Source organism: Brachycentrus maculatus, unplaced genomic scaffold (genome assembly GCF_059751285.1).
Source record: "Brachycentrus maculatus isolate JH-2025_06_01 unplaced genomic scaffold, ASM5975128v1 h1tg000116l, whole genome shotgun sequence".
Lineage (NCBI taxonomy): Eukaryota > Metazoa > Arthropoda > Insecta > Trichoptera > Brachycentridae > Brachycentrus > Brachycentrus maculatus.
Genome location: NW_028280869.1, coordinates 593450 through 617417, shown reverse-complemented (window position 1 = coordinate 617417; position 23968 = coordinate 593450). Strand labels below are relative to the sequence as shown.

Genomic DNA, 23968 nt, shown 5'->3' with positions numbered 1-23968 from the left:
TCACAAATCGCTCACTCCTTTCAAGAACGTCATAAATCAAAAATCGAGAATTTTCTGTTTTGCATGTTTTCGGAATGCCCAGAAAATGTACTACATCCCAGCAAAAGCGGCATATTTTTAACGTAATATTCACCCGTTACAGGACAGAAAGTGTTGTATTTGCATTTTGTAGAAAACGTATTGTTTATTTTTTTTAAAAAATAAACTAGTTATTTTTCAAATGGAGAAAAAACCTTCAGGTTTAACCTAAAAAGATCTGTTGCACAGTAAAAAGTTCAATAAGTGGCTTGATATTTATTTTTAATAAATTGTATTATATTTTTAAACTTTCAAAACTTAGATTTTTTTATGTTTTTTTTTTTATTTATTGTTTTTTGATTTATGACGTTCTTGAAAGGAGTGAGCGAAATGTCTATAACCCAGAGGTGAAAATGAAACTGATGGAAAATATCCAATAAAGTGAGATACAAATCTTCTTTTTTGGTTTGTTTATAGTGTTTATTCGTTGTATCATGTTTACTTACTTATCACATTATAATAACATTTATCGATATACATATGTATATAACGAGAAAATATATTATTTTGTTCATATTGAATTGTCGTCGATAGTCAAATAATGAAATGTTGTTTACAATGCATAGATAGCCTGCGGTTTGACATTTCCGTGGAAACAATTCTTGAATGGGGCTCTTAAGATGTTTTATTTTTCTACCATTTTTTCTACCATTTCTACCGTTTTTTTAAGCCAAAATATAATATGTATCTACATAAACATGCGATATTTTCAATTTTTCAAAGAAGGGAAATGGATCAAAATAACGATCATTAGGACGAAACGTCGATATACAAATAGTAAAAAAAATCCATAGATGTTTCACGGGCACTAATCACATAATTTCGTAGAAAAGGGAAATGATTTTTTTAGGTATTTAATGGGCTCTCGACTAGCTCGAGTGATCATTTTATACCCTTGTGCAACATGCACTATTCTGTCCCTTTATTAATTTTTGTAGTTGTGCATATATGTACCCGTATAATATCCAAGTATCAATTCACGTGCGAGTGCAACATCTATCGAGGTTCAAGTGAAGTGAAAAGAATTTTAACTTTTCAAAATTTAAATCTTGGAATTCTAACTAACCTTATTATTCATCGTTACCACTTTTAAAAGGACATTACACAAAGTGAACGACGAATGATAAGGAGAGTGTTATATATATATATAATCTAAATATTGTTTAAAATAAAATAAAGAAAAGTCGATTCGCAACCGAAGGGAGGAAGACTGAAATGCAAAAGGTGTGTTATAATAGTGCAGTGCAAAGTAAGTAAATCCATGCAATGGGGTTGTATCACTCGGGAGGAATGTCTAATTTAACATACTCAACCTATAAAGGATTGTGTAAAACTTGTTTTGTGTTTATAACAGCCGATATAATCAATATTTTCATTCATAATTTTCTTTTGAAAAATTTGCCTTCTTAAATACGTTGTTTACGTAGTAAGTTGGTAACGAATGACGTCACAGAAACGAATCCACACTACTACTATTACAGCTCTATAAAGCAGATACATAATGGGACACGTCCCCTAACACAACCGAAGACGTACAATTTTATGACGTATAGCGGTGTCCGTTTTTGGTTTTATTAAAATATCTAAAGTTTAAACCTTCATATCTCCCTTACTTCTCTTCAGATTTCAATAAGAATGTAACGGATAGTCTTGTGATTTTCATATTAATTTATTAGCTAATAAACCAACATCATGAGAAAAATCCGTTACATTTACGATCAATCACGTCACGGGGATTTAACTGCAAAAAAGCGGCGCGAATGAGTAGATTGTCATCAGAATAAAATACTGAATAATTAAGTGGTTCAACGACCCCGCGTTTTCATAACAATTTCATTATACGGTAAAGGTAAATATTATTTAAAGAGCTGGTCGGTTTAACTCATTGTTTATTCTATATTGACATAATACGAAATTGGCGGCGCGCCTCGCGCGTCACGTATCGCGTATCGCGCCATTTGGAATAAAATTTCGGACAAGTATTATTGTTAAACTAGCGGATCAAATTAACAAATTGAATAAATTAAATTACTTTACGTAGCCCCACACTTGCGCTATAATGTGCCCTAGCACTAGTACTGATTAAGAATATAATTAAAATGTAACTTTGTTTTCTTCTTCTTCTTCTTTTTGGGTGTTCTCGCTAGTGTCGTAACTTTGAGTAACTTTATTTTAACCCCTTATCCGCACATCAATGGTGCATAGGGCACTGCATCATATATATATATATATACACATATATATATATATATATATATATATATATATATATATATATATATATATATATATATATATATATAGGCAGAGAGAATAGAACGCCACACCACTCTGTCTTGCAAACATTCTTCGCCTCTATATATATATATATATATATATATATATATATATATATATATATATATATATATATATATATATATATATATATATATATATATATATATATATATATATATATATATATATATATATATATATATATATATATATATATATATATATATATATATATATATATATATATATATATATATATATATATATATATATATATATATATATATATATATATATATATATATATATATATATATATATATATATATATATATATATATATATATATATATATATATATATATATATATATATATATATATATATATATATATATATATATATATATATATATATATATATATATATATATATATATATATATATATATATATATATATATATATATATATATATATATATATATATATATATATATATATATATATATATATATATATATATATATATATATATATATATATATATATATATATATATATATATATATATATATATATATATATATATATATATATATATATATATATATATATATATATATATATATATATATATATATATATATATATATATATATATATATATATATATATATATATATATATATATATATATATATATATATATATATATATATATATATACAGTATCTACTCAATGAATTAGGGCCACCCATTATTTTTTTGAATACTCTGAAATCTTTTGGATTATTATATTTATTTTACATAAATACTTTAAGTTTTCTATCGACATCTAATATCATGTATATTACCTTCAATAATATGTAAAATATACCTGGATTATTTAAGCCTTTACAAAATTTAAAACCCTTTTTCTGAGAAAGGTCCCTAATTAGCACAGGTAGACAGATAGTTGAAAGTTCAAAAATTAGTCCTATCTTATTTATTAGTGAAGTTTCTTGAGTTCTGGTTATTGTTTTGTTCAGAGAGGTTATATAGTTATCGTGTCTTGTGAAAAAAACTTAATTTTTAATTTTAGTTCATAAAGTATAATTTTTTTTTGTAAACACAAGTGTTTTTTTTGAAAAAGACAAAATGGGAAAAAGTAAAGACATTTCTGAGGAAAAAAAGTCTAGTGTTATAGTGCTACTGAAATTAGGAATACTATCTAATAGAGAAATTTCAAAAAAAGAAAACGTTTCTCATCAAACAGTGGACAGAATTTCAAAATCAATAAAAAATCAGTCACCCGCCTCCAGCAATCGGCGAAAGAACTGTCGTAGGATTAGAAAATCAACACCGAGGACTGATCGAAAAATCGTTCAAAGTGCGTTAAAAAACCGTAGTGCATCAGTTAAAACATTAAAAATAAAATTGGAAGAAGAGGGTATAAATATATCGGTATCAACACTGAGGCGACGTCTTTACGAAGTAAATCTGAAATGCAGGCGCCCTGTAAAAGTACCAAAATTGACACCACGAATGAAAGCGGATCGATTAAAATGGGCCAGGCTACATCGAAATTACTCGGTAGATGATTGGAAAAAGGTATTTATTTAAATTGAATTTTCAACATATCATTTTAGTAAATAAACTTATATATTTGAATTAAACTTAAATTTTCATTATTTTTCAGGTCATCTTTAGTGATGAGTGCCGGTTAGAAGCCGTGACAGAGAGCCGTCGATTCGTCAGGAGAGCACCAATGGAACGTTACAATGAGGCCTGTGTGGTAAAAGTTATCAAACACCCCCCTGCAACAATGATATGGTCATGTATTATTAACAATTTACTTGGGCCGTTGTTTTTCGTGGAAGGAACAATGAACCAAAATTCCTATAAGCAGGTCCTCGAACGAATTTTATTGCCCTTCTACCAACCCAACAGAAGGTCCATACACCTTCATGCAGGATGGGGCACCTTGCCACCGGGCTAAATCAATAATAAAAATTTTGTCTAACAAAAATCTGCCTTTGCTCCCCTGGCCTGGAAATTCTCCGGACCTTAATCCTATAGAAAACGTATGGAGCATGTTAAAAAATAAGGTTTACTCATTTCCAAATCCGACAGTAGACTGTCAAAAAAAAAATATTCAAAAAAATTGGTCAGAAGACGAAGAAATAAAAAACATAATAAAACAGTGCATTTTAAGTATGCCGAAAAGAATTGAGGCAGTTATTTCTGCCAAAGGTGGAAATACTAAATACTAACTATATTCATATGAAAATATATGCATAATTTAAGCGTAATAAAGTGTTCATGTGTAAATAAAATTCAATGTTGTTTTATTTAAGGTTTTCTCTGAGTTATTCCTGTTTGAATTGAGAAATTGCGTGAAATTCTGCGTGGCCCTAATTCATTGAGTAGATACTGTATATATATATAAAAGAAACAGTGTACAAGTTGTTGGGTTTCAAAAGGGTAGGGGTGGGGGTAATGATGTTTTAAGGAGAGGTAAGAGCAAGGAAGGGGATAACTCTGTTTAGGCTGCATATATATATATATATATATATATATATATATATATATATATATATATATATATATATATATATATATATATATATATGTGCAGTGTCATTTTGATCGTTAACACATAAATGAAAGGTGCCCAGCCCTCCGCTTCAGGTACAAGTCCAGGGTAATATAGAATAAATATTAAGAGTTAAAAAATCACTTATATTTATTTTACCACCTGGGGATTGAACCCGGGACCTCCAGAACGGTAGCCGAGCTTGACCATTACACTACGGAGGAGGACTTTGTTTTAAAATCACTTATTAATATTTTATTATAACTTAATTAATACTTTACCAGTCTTGATTAAGAAGCGGTTAGCTCGAAACCCGTAGACATTATGATGAAGTTATAATAAAAAAATTATATTGATTTTAAAACAAAGTTACATTTAAATTATAAAATGGAAAATCACAAAGTTAGTGCTTCAAATATAAAGTATATAATTTAGAATATTTATAGATTGTTCACTTCGTGGATATTGTTACTAACGTTCCTAGATTAATTTCCATTTACATATATGAATTGTAATTATGTAAGGCGTTGAAAAGTTCAAACAAAAGTCTCGGTATACTTCTATCAGTTTAACCGTTTGACTGCTAAGAAGCAATATGTCGACTCTTGTATACTTTGAAAAACATCGATATACCGACTTTTTCGGCGTCGAAATACCGACAAAAAACAAAAATGCATTTTTATTTTGTAAAAACCTTTTTTATTCCCCTTCAATCCACTTAATTTGAAATAAACCATTAGTGCAAACAACTTTTCAACCATTTTAGCATACTTTAAAGAAAACATTTTAGCAGTCAAACGGTTAAAACATACAATAATTGAAGCTTTGCCTCTTTGATCGCTATCTATAGAAAGGTTTACTTGATATTGTATCTTCCGATTTGAGGGATTTCTACAAATTAAAAAGTCCTTATTTGTTTATTTTACAATTAAGCGAACAATCATTAATTTTTAGCGTAACGATTTTTTTAATACTTTTATCTGTTTCCTCAATTATTTTAACTTAAATAAAACAAAAACGCTACGTCGATTTTTGCCATCGGAATTTTTTAGCAAATATTACGTTTGGGTTGCGATTTTATTGATTTTAAGCACATTGTGTACAAGTAATAAGATTGCAATTTTTAATGCATGATTGTAGAATGGAGGGGGTGAGTATCTGGTTTTATGTTTCTTGTACGGACTTTATAAGGGCACATTTTTAACACAAACAATTACTAACGCCATATACCTATCTTAAATTTCGTTGAATGTAAAACCTTTAAAATAAGGACGTCAGATGTGTAGCCATTTGAATTTAAGCCATTATACTAGATAGTTCATTTTCAAAAATAAAAGTGTTTAAAAAAATTACTATACCAACTATTTCGATATGATTTTCTGGTAATAACGAGTAGGAACCTAACAACGAGTTATTTCTTCTTATGAAGAGTCATTAAATGGAAACAATCAAATACATTTTTGCAGTTAATATCTTACGTCCAGCAAACATCGCTTGCACAAAAAGCATTCTTCATTTTCTAACCCTTATTCGCACTCTACCGAACATAGGTGCTGCGCTTCGGGTACCAATTTAGGAAGACATTACATAATAAAAATTAACGTGAAAAAATCTCGAAAAATTATTTTGCCTACCTAGGAATAGTGCACGGGACATCCACTCAAACTATGGAGGTGACCAATGAAATTATGAAGTACCTACATTTGTTTCAATAAATTGTCACTGGGAAACATAGAGAAGATATTATTGTATTCCATTTCGACGGATTATTCCATTTCGACGGATGTTCCGATGACGCATATCCACGGTGACGAAAATAGTATTTTCAGTGTGAAAATTCTGTTCGGAGTGCATAATTTTATTATGATTGCAAAACGTATGATGTATCATGCGTCATACGTGAACCATTATTTTTATTACAACTATTATTCGCAGTGACATGTCGGGACACCTACCAATCTATGATATTGTCATTTACTTATTTGCTGCGCAAATGATTTATTTCATTCCGCCATTTTTAATCTGGATTACAATCGAAGGTTTGCTTAGTAAAAAATATGAATAAAATGGGACTTAAAAATACGCCAAATACCCCGATATTCGCGAAATGATGTACTTATATAAATTATTTTTAAATTGTAAATAAAAACAGAAGTTTCTTACCACTTGAGTAGAATATTTTTTTTTTTAACGACTTGTTTCGAAAGCTACAGATGATTCCATCCATTGTAGCTTCCGAAACTAGTCATTAAAAAATAAATATAATACTGAAGTGGTAATATAAGCTTTTTTATATTTATAATTTAATCAAGTCTTAACATCAAGTGAATGCCGAAACAATAAATAAAAAAATTCTTTCTAATGCGTTTTGGGATCTAAGAAAAATTATTTTTTCTTAGATAATCTAAAAATCATGTGCAAATAAAGCAAAAATACAAAAAAAAATATAGCGCACACAACAAATTATTAATAGAGAAAATATTGTTACAAAAATATAAAACAAATAATTCCACGGGCCTCCGTGAGTTCCGGAGTAAGCAAGGCAATTAATTTTTCTAAGATTTAATTATTTCATACAGTTGTAATCATTGTTGCATTCGTAAATGCAAGTCATAAAATCTAGTTACAATTTTTCATCTTCCGATTACTGCAACAAAATGTTTCGCGACACCGAGAGCCTAGAACATTGTAGATTAATCCGATATCACGTGTTCGGGCAGCTCTGACGTCACAAGACCAGGTTACGTGGTGCAGTTTAAGAGGCGCAGTTTAGCGTACGTGCATCCACCACATTTACTGCCTAAACAAGGCAACACTGTTGTGCACTCACAACCTCGTGACGGTTATTAGCTCATAAAGGGGTCACGTGGATTGTTATTGTTCACGAAAACAAAAGACAAATGTGGAGAAGAAACGAAGTCATTGTGTAATTGAATATCACTAACGTTTGTTAATCATAACTTGTCAGCAGTTTTTAATATCATCAGGGAAAACATGCTCCAGTAAATCGATGTTTTTATACAAGTACTGCCGTAATGTGATTTTTTTTATTTATTCGGGAATTGTACAGCTTTACATTTAGTAAAAGTATATGATAAAAAATACAATAGTTACATTAATAAAACTAAAGCCAATTTCACAATTCCACATTTATGTTATAATAACGATCAAAAACATCACTAGATAAAAAATAAAATAAAAAAGAGTGGGAGTGTGTGTGTGTGTGTGTGTGTGTGTGAGGAAGGGAGTAAAAGGGTAAGGGTGAGGAAGGGAGTAAAAGGGTAAGGGTATGGTATAAAAATAGATTTTGCAGGAAGGAGAAGGAAAGGACAGGAATTAATGAAAGTGGTTAAAGCTTTTTTTTTGTGATTTGAACAATTTAAAGTCAGTTGTTTCCAGCTTTGTTAACTTAGCTGGCTCGAACAAAATATACGAATTTTAATTCGATAACTTTAGTATTAAAAGAGTTACTTACACCATATTTTTTGTAATCATAAAAATAATATTAAAGAAAATTTTCCCTTTTTAATTTTTATAATTTCAAATCGTCGAATGTTTCAAAATATTGCTTTTGATAAAAAGCACAACCAGTCGGTACCGCGAGATTTACGTACTACATATATCAGCACGTTATTTTTTTTCTGCTAGGGAAATGTTATTTCTTTCACTCTAATAAATGTGTTGCTACCATAAGATAAGAGCGAGACAAGTAGACTACTCCGCTAATTAAAAATGGATAGATTTTACCACAAAGTGACAGCCGAATCAATTAATGATTTTTTTACAATAGTAGGTACACTCACGGAAGATTGGTTAAATTTATACTACTATTGGTTAAGTGATGACAAAGTGGTTAACGATTATTTCAAACAACGAAAAACTGTAAAAAACACAACCCTCTCCAAAGGGTAACTAACATGTTAGAAAGACACTATTGTACAGGATACAGCGAGTTATATTGCAGACACAAAATGAAAGAATCGATTTATTCTGTTTAAGGTCACAGGGGCAATATTCATTTGAATGACCCATTTATCGCGGAAGCTATAAAAACGAGAGATATTGAAAATAGATGAACGTATCCTCAATAAAAAAATTCTAATAATATAATATAATATTTCTTTATTTTTAACACGGAATTTCGTTCATTTTTATAGGGGTATTTATAATCGATAATCGATTAATCATAATAATATGTACATCACAATATATCTTGATAAATACTAATTCAAGCAACTAATATTTATACTATTTATTTAATTAAGTTATATATATATATATATATATATATATATATATATATATATATATATATATATATATATATATATATTTATATATATATATATATATATATATATATATATATATATATATATATATATATATATATATATATATATATATATATATATATATATATATATATATATATATATATATATATATATATATATATATATATATATATATATATATATATATATATAAACATATATGTAACATTCCACATTCGTGAATTTCCTCAAACATACCCGCCGATTATTCAGACTCCCGACTGTCCACATTCGCAGTACTTGATCATGCCAAGTTTTCCTCGGTCTTCCTGTGCTTCTTTTTACAATTTGATTGGCCACACTTATGTTATTAAATTCAATATACAAATGTTGTCGGACGATTGACTTCCATAGAATAAATTGATTGCAACCGGAAATAACTCGCGGTGCCTGTCTGCCAGTCGAGCGCTTACCGCATTGCACTTGGATTACGAATAACACGTGTAAAGTACAACACACAGTACACTCCCGATTTTCCGGGATGGATGGTGAAAATAATCCAAATGTAAAAAAAGAGAAATATATGCGCTTATGTATGCATATTTGATTATTACAGCGTGAGACAAAAAAAACTTAAAAATGTTTTTACAAAGTATGATACCATAGAGTATTGTTTAGATCAGTGTTCAGCAAACTTTTTCTGTTCAAAGTACACCTGCCAAATTAAGAAACTGAAGAGATACACCTAAGAAGAAAAAAAAACAGTTGATTTAATATTGGTTTATTATTAAAATTGATATAATGCGGAAAAATGTATGACATATTATGTTTAATTCGAAATGTGAGCTGGCTTAACTGAGCGCAGGCGATCAAAATTTGGAGCAATTGTGTTATCTTTACAAAACTAGACGATTTTTCCGCGGCACACCAACTAATCACCAGTGTGCCGCGGCACACTGGTTTAGATTAGAGCTGGGTAAGATCCGATCATGTAGAAGATCCGCATCAGTAAATCCGTAATGTAATATCGAAACAATGAATCTATCGTCGGATAAATCGGCCCGATAAGGCCGGAGAATTTTGATCACAAAAATTATGACGACTAAGAAATTTAAAAAAAAGTTTTCAAGGTAGTTAACAAATATTTTAATGAACATGACATATGAGCAGGGGCGTGCATTCCATATAGGCAGAAAAGAAGTGCCTATCCTAACTTACCCGCGTGATATATAAAAACGGAACCAGTACCTACCCTACTTTACTAAGTAGTACCAGCTTACCTTACTACCTACCTCTACTGTCTACCCTAGTAAGCAGTACCTAGCTTACCTTACTACCTACCTCTACTGTCTACCCTAGTAAGCAGTACCTAGCTTACCTTACTACCTACCTTTAATGCCTACCCTAATTAATTCTCTATGAAATTCTATCTGCATATATGTAAGAGAGATACTGTTATTCTATCACTGCGGATAAATATGTTCGGCTCTCAACACGTGTTTCGACATTATTTGACGTTAAGTACTACTGTATTGTGAAATATTTTTCTGTTTTTATAAAATATTTTTTCAATGACTCAAGTGCCCGGATAATCCGCTTCCCGATTAACCCGACACGGAAAATCGGGAGCGTACTGTAATCACAAAAATATGCGAGAATCTTACGATAGCCAGCCATGGCGGGGAATCAGTTGTTAATTTGCTTTTTCAAAAAACGTCACCATTATTATTTTTCAAAAAGTCCCGTTCCTTAACCCCCCCCTTCCATTTATTACCCTACAAACCTCTATTTATAGATGAATAATATTTTCCCTCGTTATTTTACTATTCACCTGTAGATGAAAACATCTGTAGTTTTCGAAACTAGTCGTGTGTTTTGAAAAAAAACTCATTAAGTGGTATTATACAAGTGTTGTCCGCCTCCGTAGTGTAATAGTCAGCACGCTCAGCAACCGTACTGGAGGTCTCGGGTTCGATTCACAGGGGGGTCAAATAAATATAAGTAATATTTTCATTCTAATATTACCCTGAACTGGTTGGTACCTGAAGCGGTAGGCTGATCACCCTTTCTTCAAGTGTGAGTGATATTTTTTTTTAAACTACCTAACGTCCAAGTGACTCTGAAATCTAGCTACGGCTTATGCAACACCGCTTATCATGTCCCTACTCAGGCTTCAACTTTATAAGTTTCATAGCCTATGCCTACTCGTTGTATTTACTCATGTTTAAACATGCTATAATTTCATGTAATCCATGAGTGAAATTATAGTAACTTTAAACATTAAGAGTAAATATATGTGTTAGTGATCAAGATAACACTGCGTTTATATGATGCAGTGCCCTATGCAGCATTGGGTGCAGATAATGGTTTGAAGAATTTTTTTTTTATTAATCAGGTGTTAATGGTTGTATCACAGTCTAAAGTTCGAAGAGAAAAATGGATTATTGTTCCACATTTTATAGGTATAATACAATAGATTTATATTATCCACTGACACTTACAATACTTTCCGGGGGTTTCGCTCGCTCAGATACGGGTATTTTATCAGACGCCGAGTTCAAAGAGCCAACGTTCTCGCAGTACGTGACTGAGAATTATTGTGACTAATGGAGAGGAATCCATAGAATTATCAGTATTGACCGTGAATTGGTAGTCGGGAGTCGGGAGTCGGGAGTCAGCTGTAGACAAAATTCGAAGAACAGATAAGATAGCGGATGAAACACCATTCGTTCAGTTTTTTTAGTATTCTGAGATACAAAGTATGATGCTTTATCGTGATTGTCTATCGGAATCACTCGATTTTAACTTTTCGTAGTCACAAAAAAAAACTGATTTTTTTGTGGATATGCTTTACATGTGTGCTGGCGAAGCGATACAATTGTAAGTTATGACAGGTGTTATTTTTGTCAAATTTGTGCACGAAAACATGTTCAATGTAATTATTGTTAATATAATTTTTTGACAAAAAATACTGCTTTTTTAAAAATGGTATTAACGTTTCATTCATTGATTCGGCAATCACTTCGTGATTAATTCTATATATTTTAAATTTAAGTTTTACTTAGTAAATACCACTATTTTGTAAAAACTATTGTGACACGAGTTTCGATGCATTCCGCATCATTACGGTGTTTAAAAATGATGCGGAATGCATATAAATACGTGTCACAACACATTCTAATAAATAGTGGTATTTACTAAGTAAAACTTAAATTAAACATGGTATAAAAGTTGAATTTTTTTAAAATAAATAATACCATTAATGGCCAAAATGAAAATATTCCACACTGGTGATATAACCTATTTGTCATGTCGTAATTACGGTATTTCCTTTCACATATTGATTAGAACTCCTGACGAGAAAGCTTGTATTATGCGTATATTATTGAAAAAGAAACCTTTCACCGCAAATCGAAAATCCTCCTTTGATCAAAAATCCTTCGGTATATAAAAACGCACAGATAAAATGAATAAAAAATGACCGAATCTGGCTGACCTTTACGGAGGGAAAATTAGCTCCAAGTTATAGACATTAAACATTAGTTGGCAGATACCGTAGGACGTTTCCCAACCCAGTCGGGATAGTGGATCCTCGCACACCGACTATTGACATTCGTCCACCCTTCGCGTACCTAGACACAGCTATACCGATCATTGCGTGTATGCTGATAGACGGTCTGCTAGAGGTCGGCGGGTCCTTGAAAATTAAAGCGTGCAAATTGCAATCGGTGGGTATGGCAAAAAGCGGATAGGTGCCCGCATTCCCACATATCGATACATCCAAATTATTCAAAATATTACTTTTAACCAAAAGCGAGGAGTGAGATGTTCCATACCATTTTTTCTAAATAAAATAGGGGATAAATAGAAGCCTAAATGCTAGAGACTTGTCACCTCCTACTCTTCCCAACCCATGGATCCTTGACATCTTATTGGGAAACAATCATAGTACATGTCGGTCTTCAGTCCGACTAATAGAGCATGTGATTGAATTTTTGTAGGTGTTAGTGTGTGCATAGTGTTATGGTAGTGGTAAACAATATATTGTGTTTTTTTTTAATGCAGTATATGACATTCTGTTAAAAGCTAAGTCGACTTTTTAAAAACCTTATCCTACCTACCTCTATCCACCTCCATAGACCAATGGTTAGAACGTTTGGCTACCGCAAAAGTGCCGGGTTCGATTTCCAGGAAATCAAAATAACTACATATGTGTAGATAAATATGTGATTTTTACTTTTCCATGTCGCTTTCTTTACTTAACTCATCCGTATCCAAATATATTCCACCGTTAGATCCAAGAATCTACAGTGCAGGACTGGATCATTTTGCCTTCATATAATTGCCGATAAAGTTAACTCGTCGCGTCGATCTTTAGATTCCATGTTTCAGAAATTTATCAAATACTTTTTTTTTTCAAAGCTTCTTCCCTCGATTGATTTTATAATCTGTTATATTGTTTGATTAAAGGAATATTTTATAGTAAAATAACGACTCTATGTTTTAGTTTTTTCAAAATATTTAAATTTATCAACGTAAGACGTAAATTTCAAATAATTGACACAGAAACCGGCGTTTGCAATCTATAATTTATAATATCTGGTATTGAATTTTGATTTACAATTTGCGGGGCATATACCACAATATAAGGTGGCATCTATCCACGCTTCACCATACGGTTCGCATTACATAAGACTCCGAAATGATACAGACATAATAAAACCCCCTGCGGCCTAATAAGGATACGCTATAACAGGTATAATGTGGTATTTAAAGGACTTAACGAGTTTTAGTAGACACGTGCCGAGCGGCAAGTGTGACCGCTGAACGGGAAGGTTATAAAACATGGTGTCTACTTAATTTTAACACCATTATTGCATGTTTAGAAATTATTGAACTACAAATGAAAAACTCTAAAGAATCTGAAAATATTTGGAAATCATATTCCTTAAAAAAGGTTAAAAGGAAAAAGTGGACTAAACGTGGACTTTCGGGCAGGCAGAACGGGGGCGGCTGGAGGTGTTTGAGATGCTGTGCTACAGGCGCATGTTGGGGATTCATTGGTCGGAGCATGTAGGGGACAACGGGGTCTTAAGCAAGGGGAGTCTAGATAATACAGTAGCAACAGTCCAGCTGTAACAACTGTAAAACCAGTCGAGATCTCACCACACAACCAGCTATAAGTGGTGAACTCTGACACAAAAAGAACACATATCAAAAACGATCACCAGCACGTGATCACAAAAACGCAGCCACACGCCGCCACAAAAATAGCTGATCCCGAAACCAATAGCTATAATACATACTAAATAAAGTAACACAACAGCGAGCCAGATGGATAGGCATAGTATAAGTCACCCAGGCCTGCTCCTTACGATTGCGGAAGGCATGTGCGAAGGCACAGACTACAGAGGACGAACCGCTTAACTTACATGGACCGACATGCGTTGTAGCGTGTTCGCCGAGTTGAAGAGACGAGTAGAGACTGATCAGAAGCAAACCAATCATCACAAAGATTGTAACCCACGAAGAAGAAGACATTAAAAAGTTAAAAAATCAATCGATGCATAAAAGGTTAAAATAAACAATTCTTACTAACCGATTTCGGATACAGATATACATTTTTTTGAAACCCTTAAATTATAAGTCAAATCCAGAATGGCGTCCCTCAGGCAATACAAACTGCGGGTTTTTTGAGTCTTTATAAAAGTTGGAAGAATTTTGTTATATACTTATATATTTTTTTAAATTGAAGAATATTGAAATAAATGTGATAAATCCACATAATTTTTTCATCGTTGCGTGAGTAAGAGTCAGATACGAGGAATTCTGACGAAGTCCGGAAGGAATAAATAATAAGTGGCTATTATCTGTATCGCTACCGATATTGCGGTCGGAGATGGTATACAGTGCGGCGGTGAATGGTGACTAGTGGTCAGCGACTATCCTGTAAGTATAACGCATGTAGTGACGCTATCTAATAGATGTGTCCAAACATCAAACACGGTAAGGTAGACGCGTCGAGTCGCGTCGACACAGTGATCGAATATTCAAATTTACATCAACTGTCAAAAAGTCAAATTGGTTATTTTTTATATCATTGCCTTATAATTTAATTTGGCACTCGTATCATATGTAGGTTTGAAATTTAATTTGGCAACGTTATTTTTTGCTAACGGTGAATATTGTGAATTGTTAGACGCTGTATTTATTTTCATGATTTGAAAAAATAATAAAGTTTTGACGATACACCATTCTTTTAACGATTAAAATTATTAATCTTGTTTTTTTTTATTTCTTCTTAAAGAAATAGAAGAGGCTACATAGTTATGATTTTTTTTATACAGAATGCAGTTCCACAAAGAAATCCAAGTCTAAATTAAATTTTAACGATAGTGCACTAGTATCTTTGACAACGATAATTTTGCACTACTAACTTTGACAACGGAAATATATCTCTAATATTTACCATAAGTGATATCTGACAATGGATTTAAAGTTTTAAAAAAGTTTAATCAATAATAATTTTAATATTCTCAATATAATTAATATTTTAAGCACTTACTTTGTGGTTGTATACTAATATTACTAACATTTTTGTAAAAAGGTAAATAAGTAAATAAGACTTTTCTTTATAAACAAGAACAACTTTATACATTAAAAACTATATAAGATAGAAATATTCAATTAAAACAAGGAATATAAATAATTTTAATTTGAATTTTGTAAGCTTACGCAGATGTCAATATTCCAGCACTGTGAGTCGGTCGGTCTGGTTCAAAAACATCATCGCGGTCGCGGTTCGGGAAGTAAACAAAACGAAAAAAACAACCCAACCTTGACATTTCACAATACGAAAAACAAAGATTTCAGAATATTATCTCACTTGTATTTTCATTACCATTTTACTACGGTCGGTATATATACAATAAATTACTTGTTTATGTTTACATCAAAATCGGGGTACGTGCAAGCTTCAACAAGGTTATCACATTTGATCTACCTAGTCTAACCAACTAACCACCACGCCGGTTCCCCGCAGGGGTAGGAAGAGAGAACAGAATGCGAAAAAATTCGAACAAAGCAACATCTTATGTCTCATGAAATCGATCTGTCATTCTGCCGTAAGATTTCGCAATTTTGATCGCGAGTGTTTGACATTTTCGAAAATAGAAACGTTATTTTTCATCTAATATTGATCAGGGGTCGATAGAAATTGAAAACCAAATGTCAACTTGAAGTTTCTTGAGTATGAACCAGAAATATAGTCATCCAAAATCGCTACTTTTTGTCGTTGGAAATTTCGTTAAGCGTAACGAAACGAGCTGCATTTACATGGCATTAAAGCACATGTGATAAAGAATGAGGATACTTAACGAGAAAAATATATTTTTTAAAGTTTTAAGTGGTAGAGAGTAGGATACAATGGGTAATAATCTGCTAATTTCTTTTTTCTGGACTTTTGCGTTATATGGTCAAATATAAACAGAATTTGTGAATACAGCTTTTAGAAAAGTTTTTCTACCCCATAATTGATACCAAACTAAGTTTTTATTTAAATTTTAACTCTCGTCACATCGATTTTCCATACATGAGGGTATGAAAGATACGTTACAAATGACCAGATCAATCTTTCTTCAATTATCGTTGCGATTGACTGAATTCTAACTAGAGACGCCGGTTTCATAGTCCAGAAGAGTGTAAACTGGTTTGAAAAAAAATCATCCTGTTAGTATAAAGCGAGGGTTATCTTTGTGAAAACTTTCGATTTCCTTATTGAAAACTGAATCGTTGATATTCCTTACACTGCCAACATTAAACAGCTAGTCACGTGAGAAAAACACGAAACGAAAGAAAGATTTATTCAATATTGCCATCAAGGGAGCACGGAGCGAAAAAAGTTTCGGGGTACAAAAGGTATCGATTGAAATTCGAGCGACTTCTTGCGAGGGCAGAAAGAATGATGTGTGCAAGCAAATTCCACTCAAGTATTCCCAGAGTGAGAATGGCGAAACGACTTTAAGCAGGGTTAAATTAAAATTTAGACGTAATGAAAAATGACACCCGTTATTACCGTCACAGTTCGCGAAAGAAAAGTGATAGAACATAGTTTCATATAGTAGTATGGTAGAATGAGGACGAAATTTTGCAACTAAGACTACAGGAACCGTATTATCAACTAAATTAGAGTAAGCCGCCGACATTATCACGTACCACCTACTACACTGCAGCTTAAATCACCAGCTCAGGTGTTGAAGCATTTTATAAAGAGGTCGTGCTTTTAGATTCAAGCCCCGGGCTAGAAGTTGATTTACGCTCTAGTAAAGAGTTGCCATTCATTCGTACGGGACACAGGAGTAGTCCATTTGCAAACCACGTTATGTTAAAAAAATTAAGTTGTATAGAAAATGGATCAAATCGGTAGAATATTAACGTCCATATTTAACATAATCTGCCAAAACTCGTTAAGTTAGGAATAAAATGGAATAGAAAAATCTATAGTCTTGCGAAACTCGCTATGCCGATCGGCAGTTCACTTTGTAAAATCTCTCAAAAAAGCTGAAATCGGTAGATTTAATACTCTACCGTCTGCCGCCATTGGCTAAAAAACTGAGTTTTTTTTTAACATAACGTGGTTCGCAAGTGGATTACTCATATCGCCGATTTAGTGTCCCGATGATCCAGAAAATGTCCCGATATAAAGTCTAAAGAGAAATAAAAAATCATTCCCGATGCGCGGTGGTTTGCCGCTCTTGCCAGTCCGCCGAACGATATTGGGATTGCTCCGAACGCTATTGGGTTGAACTGGTATTCCCAACTTTAAGCCTCAGTTTGGGGACCTTCGCGTACTGCAACTCCTGGCTATGCCCTGGAGGTAGGCTTTCCCTTAAAAAATTGTCGGGTTCTTCATTTTTTTCCAGTTTACACAAATAAAAATGTAAAAATACATTTGTTTAAAATCTTAAATCTACCATAGTAATAATTCACCGATTGCTTTGAAATTTCGACACAACGTTCCATTCGAATACGCGCGCGTACACCTGTGACAGTTAAAACATTATTTTTTTACTGCAATAGCATCACCGTCCTCACTCAGCATTTCCCATGGCGGACAGCGTGCTTCTTGACAGCTGCGATTTCAATTGCACGGTTGTTTCATAGATTGTTAATATTTTCTTTCACATTTTCATGCACATTGCTTTCAATTCACAATTGTAAAAGCATTGTGAAATGAAACATTTTTGAAATGTTTGGTTTCTGTTTACTCTCTTTTCCGTTCAACCAGATCAAGTCACAGCAACACGTCACCGGGTACAGCTAGTATATGTTCATATGATAATGTTTTTTTTTATAGTACCAACGCAACGTTGGAAATCTTAATAGACAGTTTCGATTGACCATTTGCTTCATTGACTTGACTCGAGGGGCTTAAGGAATGTACAAATTACGCAAGCCAGTACGAATACAGGTATGAAGCCCCGAGTGCCCCAGCTATTAATGCTATTCTCCATCTCTCTCATAGTACCAACTATTCGTCGTCCACTTCCTTTCAGCAGTAATGTCCTTCCCCCTGGGCTTCATCGCCCAAGACAAATATACCCACTCCTACATCCATGAATCTGGAGAGCAGGGCTAATTGGGGTGCCCTATGCATCACATGGATGCGCATAGAAGCCAGAATAAAACTTGAGTGTAATCATTTTTCATCACATAAAACAAACGGTTTCCTGTACCTAATTATCAATCAAATTGATACGACGGAACAGCCAAATGCCTTATCAGTGGAAGAAAACGGTTAAAAACGGCAACCTTAAAAATAGAAAATATGTTTCATAGATTACGACATAATTAGCAATACTCGCAATGAGTCATTGTTTTTGTTTACACACGTAATTATTTTGTTAGAGTTCAAAACTTACTATTATACATTAAAAATACTGTTGGTATTCTTGGAAATTTTTTCTGATACTGGAAACTTTTCCAGCATATGCATAAAGTGAATTTTCTTTTTTCCTGAAGACAATGTATCCTCAAGGGAGGGGTAAATGTTTATTTTAGAAAAGAAGCTTAAAATATATTATAATATTTAAATAGACATAATTACAAGAATACTACGTTTTCAAAGATAAGAATATGCATGGGCGCATGCGTCATAACGTTTTTGAGGTTGGATTTTCATTGAATTAATGTTTATTTTGCACTTGTAGTGTTTGATACATAAAATCATATGACATGGGTTATGGAAAGGTTTAATAATACATTTATATTCTTAGTATCAAAGAATTTAACACATTATAATATAATACATAAACTTGAAATGATCTACGTTACATCTACGTAAACAAACGTTACGTATGAATCGCACCCTAGTTAAGAACAACTTTAAAATCAGTGATTTAAATCAATGATGTATGTAAGCTACAAGTTAAATAAGTAAACAAATTCAATCAAGGTAAATATGTTTTTATTTTTTGAATTTTTACATTAAACACCATAAATTTGTTGAAATATCGAATACATTTATCTCAAAATACTAGTTTTTACATTGCAATAGATTAAAAGCAGAGGTGTTGACACGTTTGCCAATTTATTGTGAACACAAATATAAATGGACGTTTTGAATGTCAAGTCTAAACAGATAATTAAAAATAACGTCGGTTCTCTATTTCGTACCTATATTTTGCAGCATAGTTGACAATGGCGATGCAATAATAATCCAAAGAACGTCACTCAATTGCGAACCATCGTGTTTACCGCGCAAAAAACATCACCGATTGAAAACAAAATATTGGGAAGACACCACTACATTTATTACATTACATTTATGCACTCGACATGGTGCTGCGCAATTTTTATACCTTGTGTTGTTATTATGAAGCGTCAATAATTACGTTAATTACGAGACCGGTAAGTTTAACGCACATATTAGGTTATTAGCCATGAGTTTTTGTCATTACGTTCGCGAATTCGGTTTATTACGCACCCGCGGTACGCAGTAGCGAGTCGGTAGGTACCGGTTTTGAGGTTAGAATAGCGCAGTTCGAGCAGAGCGCCGAAACAGAATGGGACGCAGGCGGATAGTCGCTTCTAGCGAATACCCGTTCTGCGGATGCGCGAACCGACCTACGTCCAGCCGCGCTATGTAGGTCCGGAGGACGTGTGTCGCAGCTCGCCGATCGGTGCAGATGCAGAGGAAAGCGCGGGAACGCGGAACCTACTGGAAACGTCGAGTCGGGAGATGCGACACGTACCACGTACCGCCGAGGAAAAGTGAGAAAAGTCGCGCGCCGTTCGGGCCGCTCGGGCACGTACGATAACTGAATGGCATTCAAAATAACCTACTAACTGACCGTGTTCACGTTTTGTAGATTTGTCGCGATAACAATACGAGATAATTCAGTTTAATTTACTCAAATATAAAGTTTTTCCAACGAGGAATTTCATTGTTCAAATCGTGAAGTTATATTCACAATAAGGGGATATTCACGGAAAACTAAAATCCATTTTATATTTTTTTTACGATATAACGAATATACGAGAAGTACATATAAAAAAATACATATAAGTATCCTGAATCTTCTGCCCCATACAGTTAAAACCATATATATAAAAAAAAAATACAAAACTGCCACTAAATGTATACCTTGTGCTTAAAATCAATATTAACGCAACCTGTTGCGCCACGCTTAAGGAAGTTTCCAACGACAATAAGCAAAAATTTGGACAATCTTTGTATTTTTTTTTGCTTTCGTTCATTCAAGAAACGTCACTATGAAAGTTATTTTTGTTATTAGTGCAAATAATTACTATTTATTTAACGTTTATCAATTCCTGACTAATAAACACCAGATAAAGAAATATCGTTCAACTCTCTGAAAATATCCGTACCTATGCTAAAATTTTCTAAAATGATTGGCATAAAAAAAAATCAAGGACGAGTGACATTAAAGGGCCCCATATTTTCAGTGTGTCAAAAATAATAATAATTGCAATTATTTTGTTATTTACGTTTTGTTATTTACGGCTCAAAAAAAAAATAAAATGAATAAATGTTACATAACTAGGTTTACAGAAGATTTAAAACTATGATACAACAACGTTGATACAGGATAATAAATCCGATGCTGACCATTGAAATTTGATTACATTTGAAATATTAGCTACATTTTAAAGCTACGTAGAGATGGTTTTGAACACAGATTTGCTACTTGGGAAAAGACTTTAAAATTTAGAAGTTAAGAACGGAGCAAAAGCAATATTCGATGATAAATAAGCGATTCCTTATATCATTCGAGTGCTGCTATTGCGGCGGATAACGCTCCTTACTGACTGAAGATTCTGAACAATAACAGTTAACCGAGTAAACCAAATCCACCCGAGCTTGTGAAATATTCAGTACAAGATACACCCTCCAGCCTCTAGCCTCCAGCCTCCAGCCCCTCGCAGCTATACTCGCATACAATACAGTATATCTCAACCTCCCCTCCTTCCCTGTAATCTATAACGCTAAACTGATACCGTGTTGAGACGTGGCATCCAATATTGTTGATATTCCTCGATACTATTAGTTCTCCCTTCGCACTGGGCGTGGGTCGTTCGTGAACGACCGGATCTTAGTGATCCGATCATATTAGTGAAATCCCAGAATACCGTTCACTAGCGCTGACCCGTTCATTGGCAATATAGGGCATGCATGCACACATTTATTATTGATGAAGCTTCAGACGCTGAACAAGTAACAAGAACTTACCTAACAAATATAACAAGGATACTTGTTATATTTGTTAGGTAAGCCTTCGTAGTAAATTTGGCCAGTAACGGTTGAATTCCCAAAAGGGGGCAAAATAAATAGGATTTTGTTCTCTCATATCCATTTCATGTCACCCTGGACAAGAATTACAATGAAAAGATCACTGCGTAGTGTAGATAACTTTGAATTTACTTCTAAACTTTTATTTCTATCGACCTTGTCACGTTGGAACCGGTCGTCGATCAGTATTGTCAAAAAGTTAACAATACCGAAAAAAAGATGAATATTTGCTTTTGTCGAATAGAATTAAAGTCAAAATTATCTAATTAATAATTTCCGTAGGTGATCGACTCCTGGGACTGGTAGGTACCTGAAGCGCAAGACTTATTTATTTGCCTCCACGTAATAAACAATTAAGATAAGAATGCGTTAATGACATTCAGTGGCCTATGCACCACTGGGTTCGGATGAGAGTTTGAAGGAGACGATATAACACTAAAAAACTCGTTAACACGTTGTAATGGAGACGTTGGTATTTTTTACGTTAATAATATTATGTAGTCACTTTTCATACCGAGAAATTTCTAACGAGGTGAGAATTTTAATTTTCTTCACACAAAAACGACTTCTAATTAAACAAGCATCACGAATGGAAATCGCTTCCCTCGGCAGGGATAAAATATTATAAAACGTCGTAACACCATTACCTTCCTGCTAAGCCAATAAAAACTTTATTATTAAGAAGTTTAGCGCAGGAAATCGACCGTTTACGAGTTATAAGTAGTTGGATCCGACAGATTATCCACAGTTATGTCTAAAACTTGGGAAATATTAAGTTGGTATTATGAAATTATGTAATCGGTAGTTTTAAGTTGGACTATAATAATCTTTGGAGAGCAAGACAAAAAAGCGGCAATCAATTCCAAAAAAAAACGTAGGCATTCATAAAACTCATAAGTTATGTTAGAAAAAGAATGCCGATTCCTTGACTCATCTTTATTTTTTTATACTCAAGTAGTTGGAGATTTTGATTTATTGCTTTACTCACTTAACAGTTATATTTCCTAACCTATTTGAGTAATTTTGTAATCTAGAAAATGACTCATTGAGTTGGTTTTGGTTAGTTCCTTGGTTGCCAAGATATAATATAATACGATAGGAATAAGCCCGCCATCTACTGATTTATTCACGAAAAAGGCCTAAATAAATACTTAAATATCTCGAGAATTTATATAACTAGTTATAACTAGTATTGATTATCTAATTGAGTTCATGTATATTCAAAGGTATTTCAGGATTAGGTTGTTCGTAAGAAATTTATACGAATGCTTAGTAAACCTCATATGAAATTCAAAATGGAAGAAAACTCGGAACATCGTGTACTATTTTATTATTATAATAACAATAAAGTTTTTTTCCACTTTTATTTTGACTAACGACCGGGTTTCATCGTTATCGACATTATCAGACTAGGATGGACGGTAAAAAAGCAGTTCTACCAAGAAATAAGTAAATCCAAAACATTTTGTCATTTTCAAGATCTTTGTATATTTCTCAGAGGTTTTTTTTTTACTTCAAAATTACACCGGCTTTCAGATATGATTACGTTGTCCTGACGAAGACACGTGCCGAAACTGACAGACTTAAATTTCACTGAGAGGCTATACACTAACATAATCAACATTTTATTAAAATGTCGAAAAACACATAATTAATAACTTAAGTAATTTTTTTTAAATATAAAAGTATTTCTGCTAGAATATCCCGTTCTCGTCTCTGCAATCAATCTAGGCAAACACCGATGGACATCTTAACCAGTCCCTTAATTGGGTTTACTGTAGCATATTTGGTTTTCCTTACCTGTTCTTTCAGTGTCAGGGTGGTGGTGGGGCGGCGCACTGAAGGCGCTGGAGCAGCCGGCCCGGCGCCCCAGGGCTCCGCCAAGGGGGCCACGAGAGTCCAGCGAGGGGCCTAAATACACAAAATTACTAAAACATCAAAAACT

The 23968-nt window shown here is 32.9% G+C and overlaps 1 protein-coding gene across 2 annotated transcripts in view; it reads right to left on the bottom strand.

The window, feature by feature from the left end:
* Positions 1–23968, bottom strand: part of Hers (Histone gene-specific Epigenetic Repressor in late S phase) — a 244660-nt gene that overhangs the window by 160701 nt on the left and 59991 nt on the right. The window contains exon 4 of one of the 2 annotated variants that reach the window (XM_088259360.1): positions 23824–23934. In XM_088259360.1, the coding sequence (XP_088115486.1) occupies positions 23824–23934 (111 nt within the window). Of the gene's footprint in view, positions 1–19886; positions 20278–23823; positions 23935–23968 lie in introns of those variants that run through there. The other variant, XM_088259362.1, reaches the window with a different exon arrangement.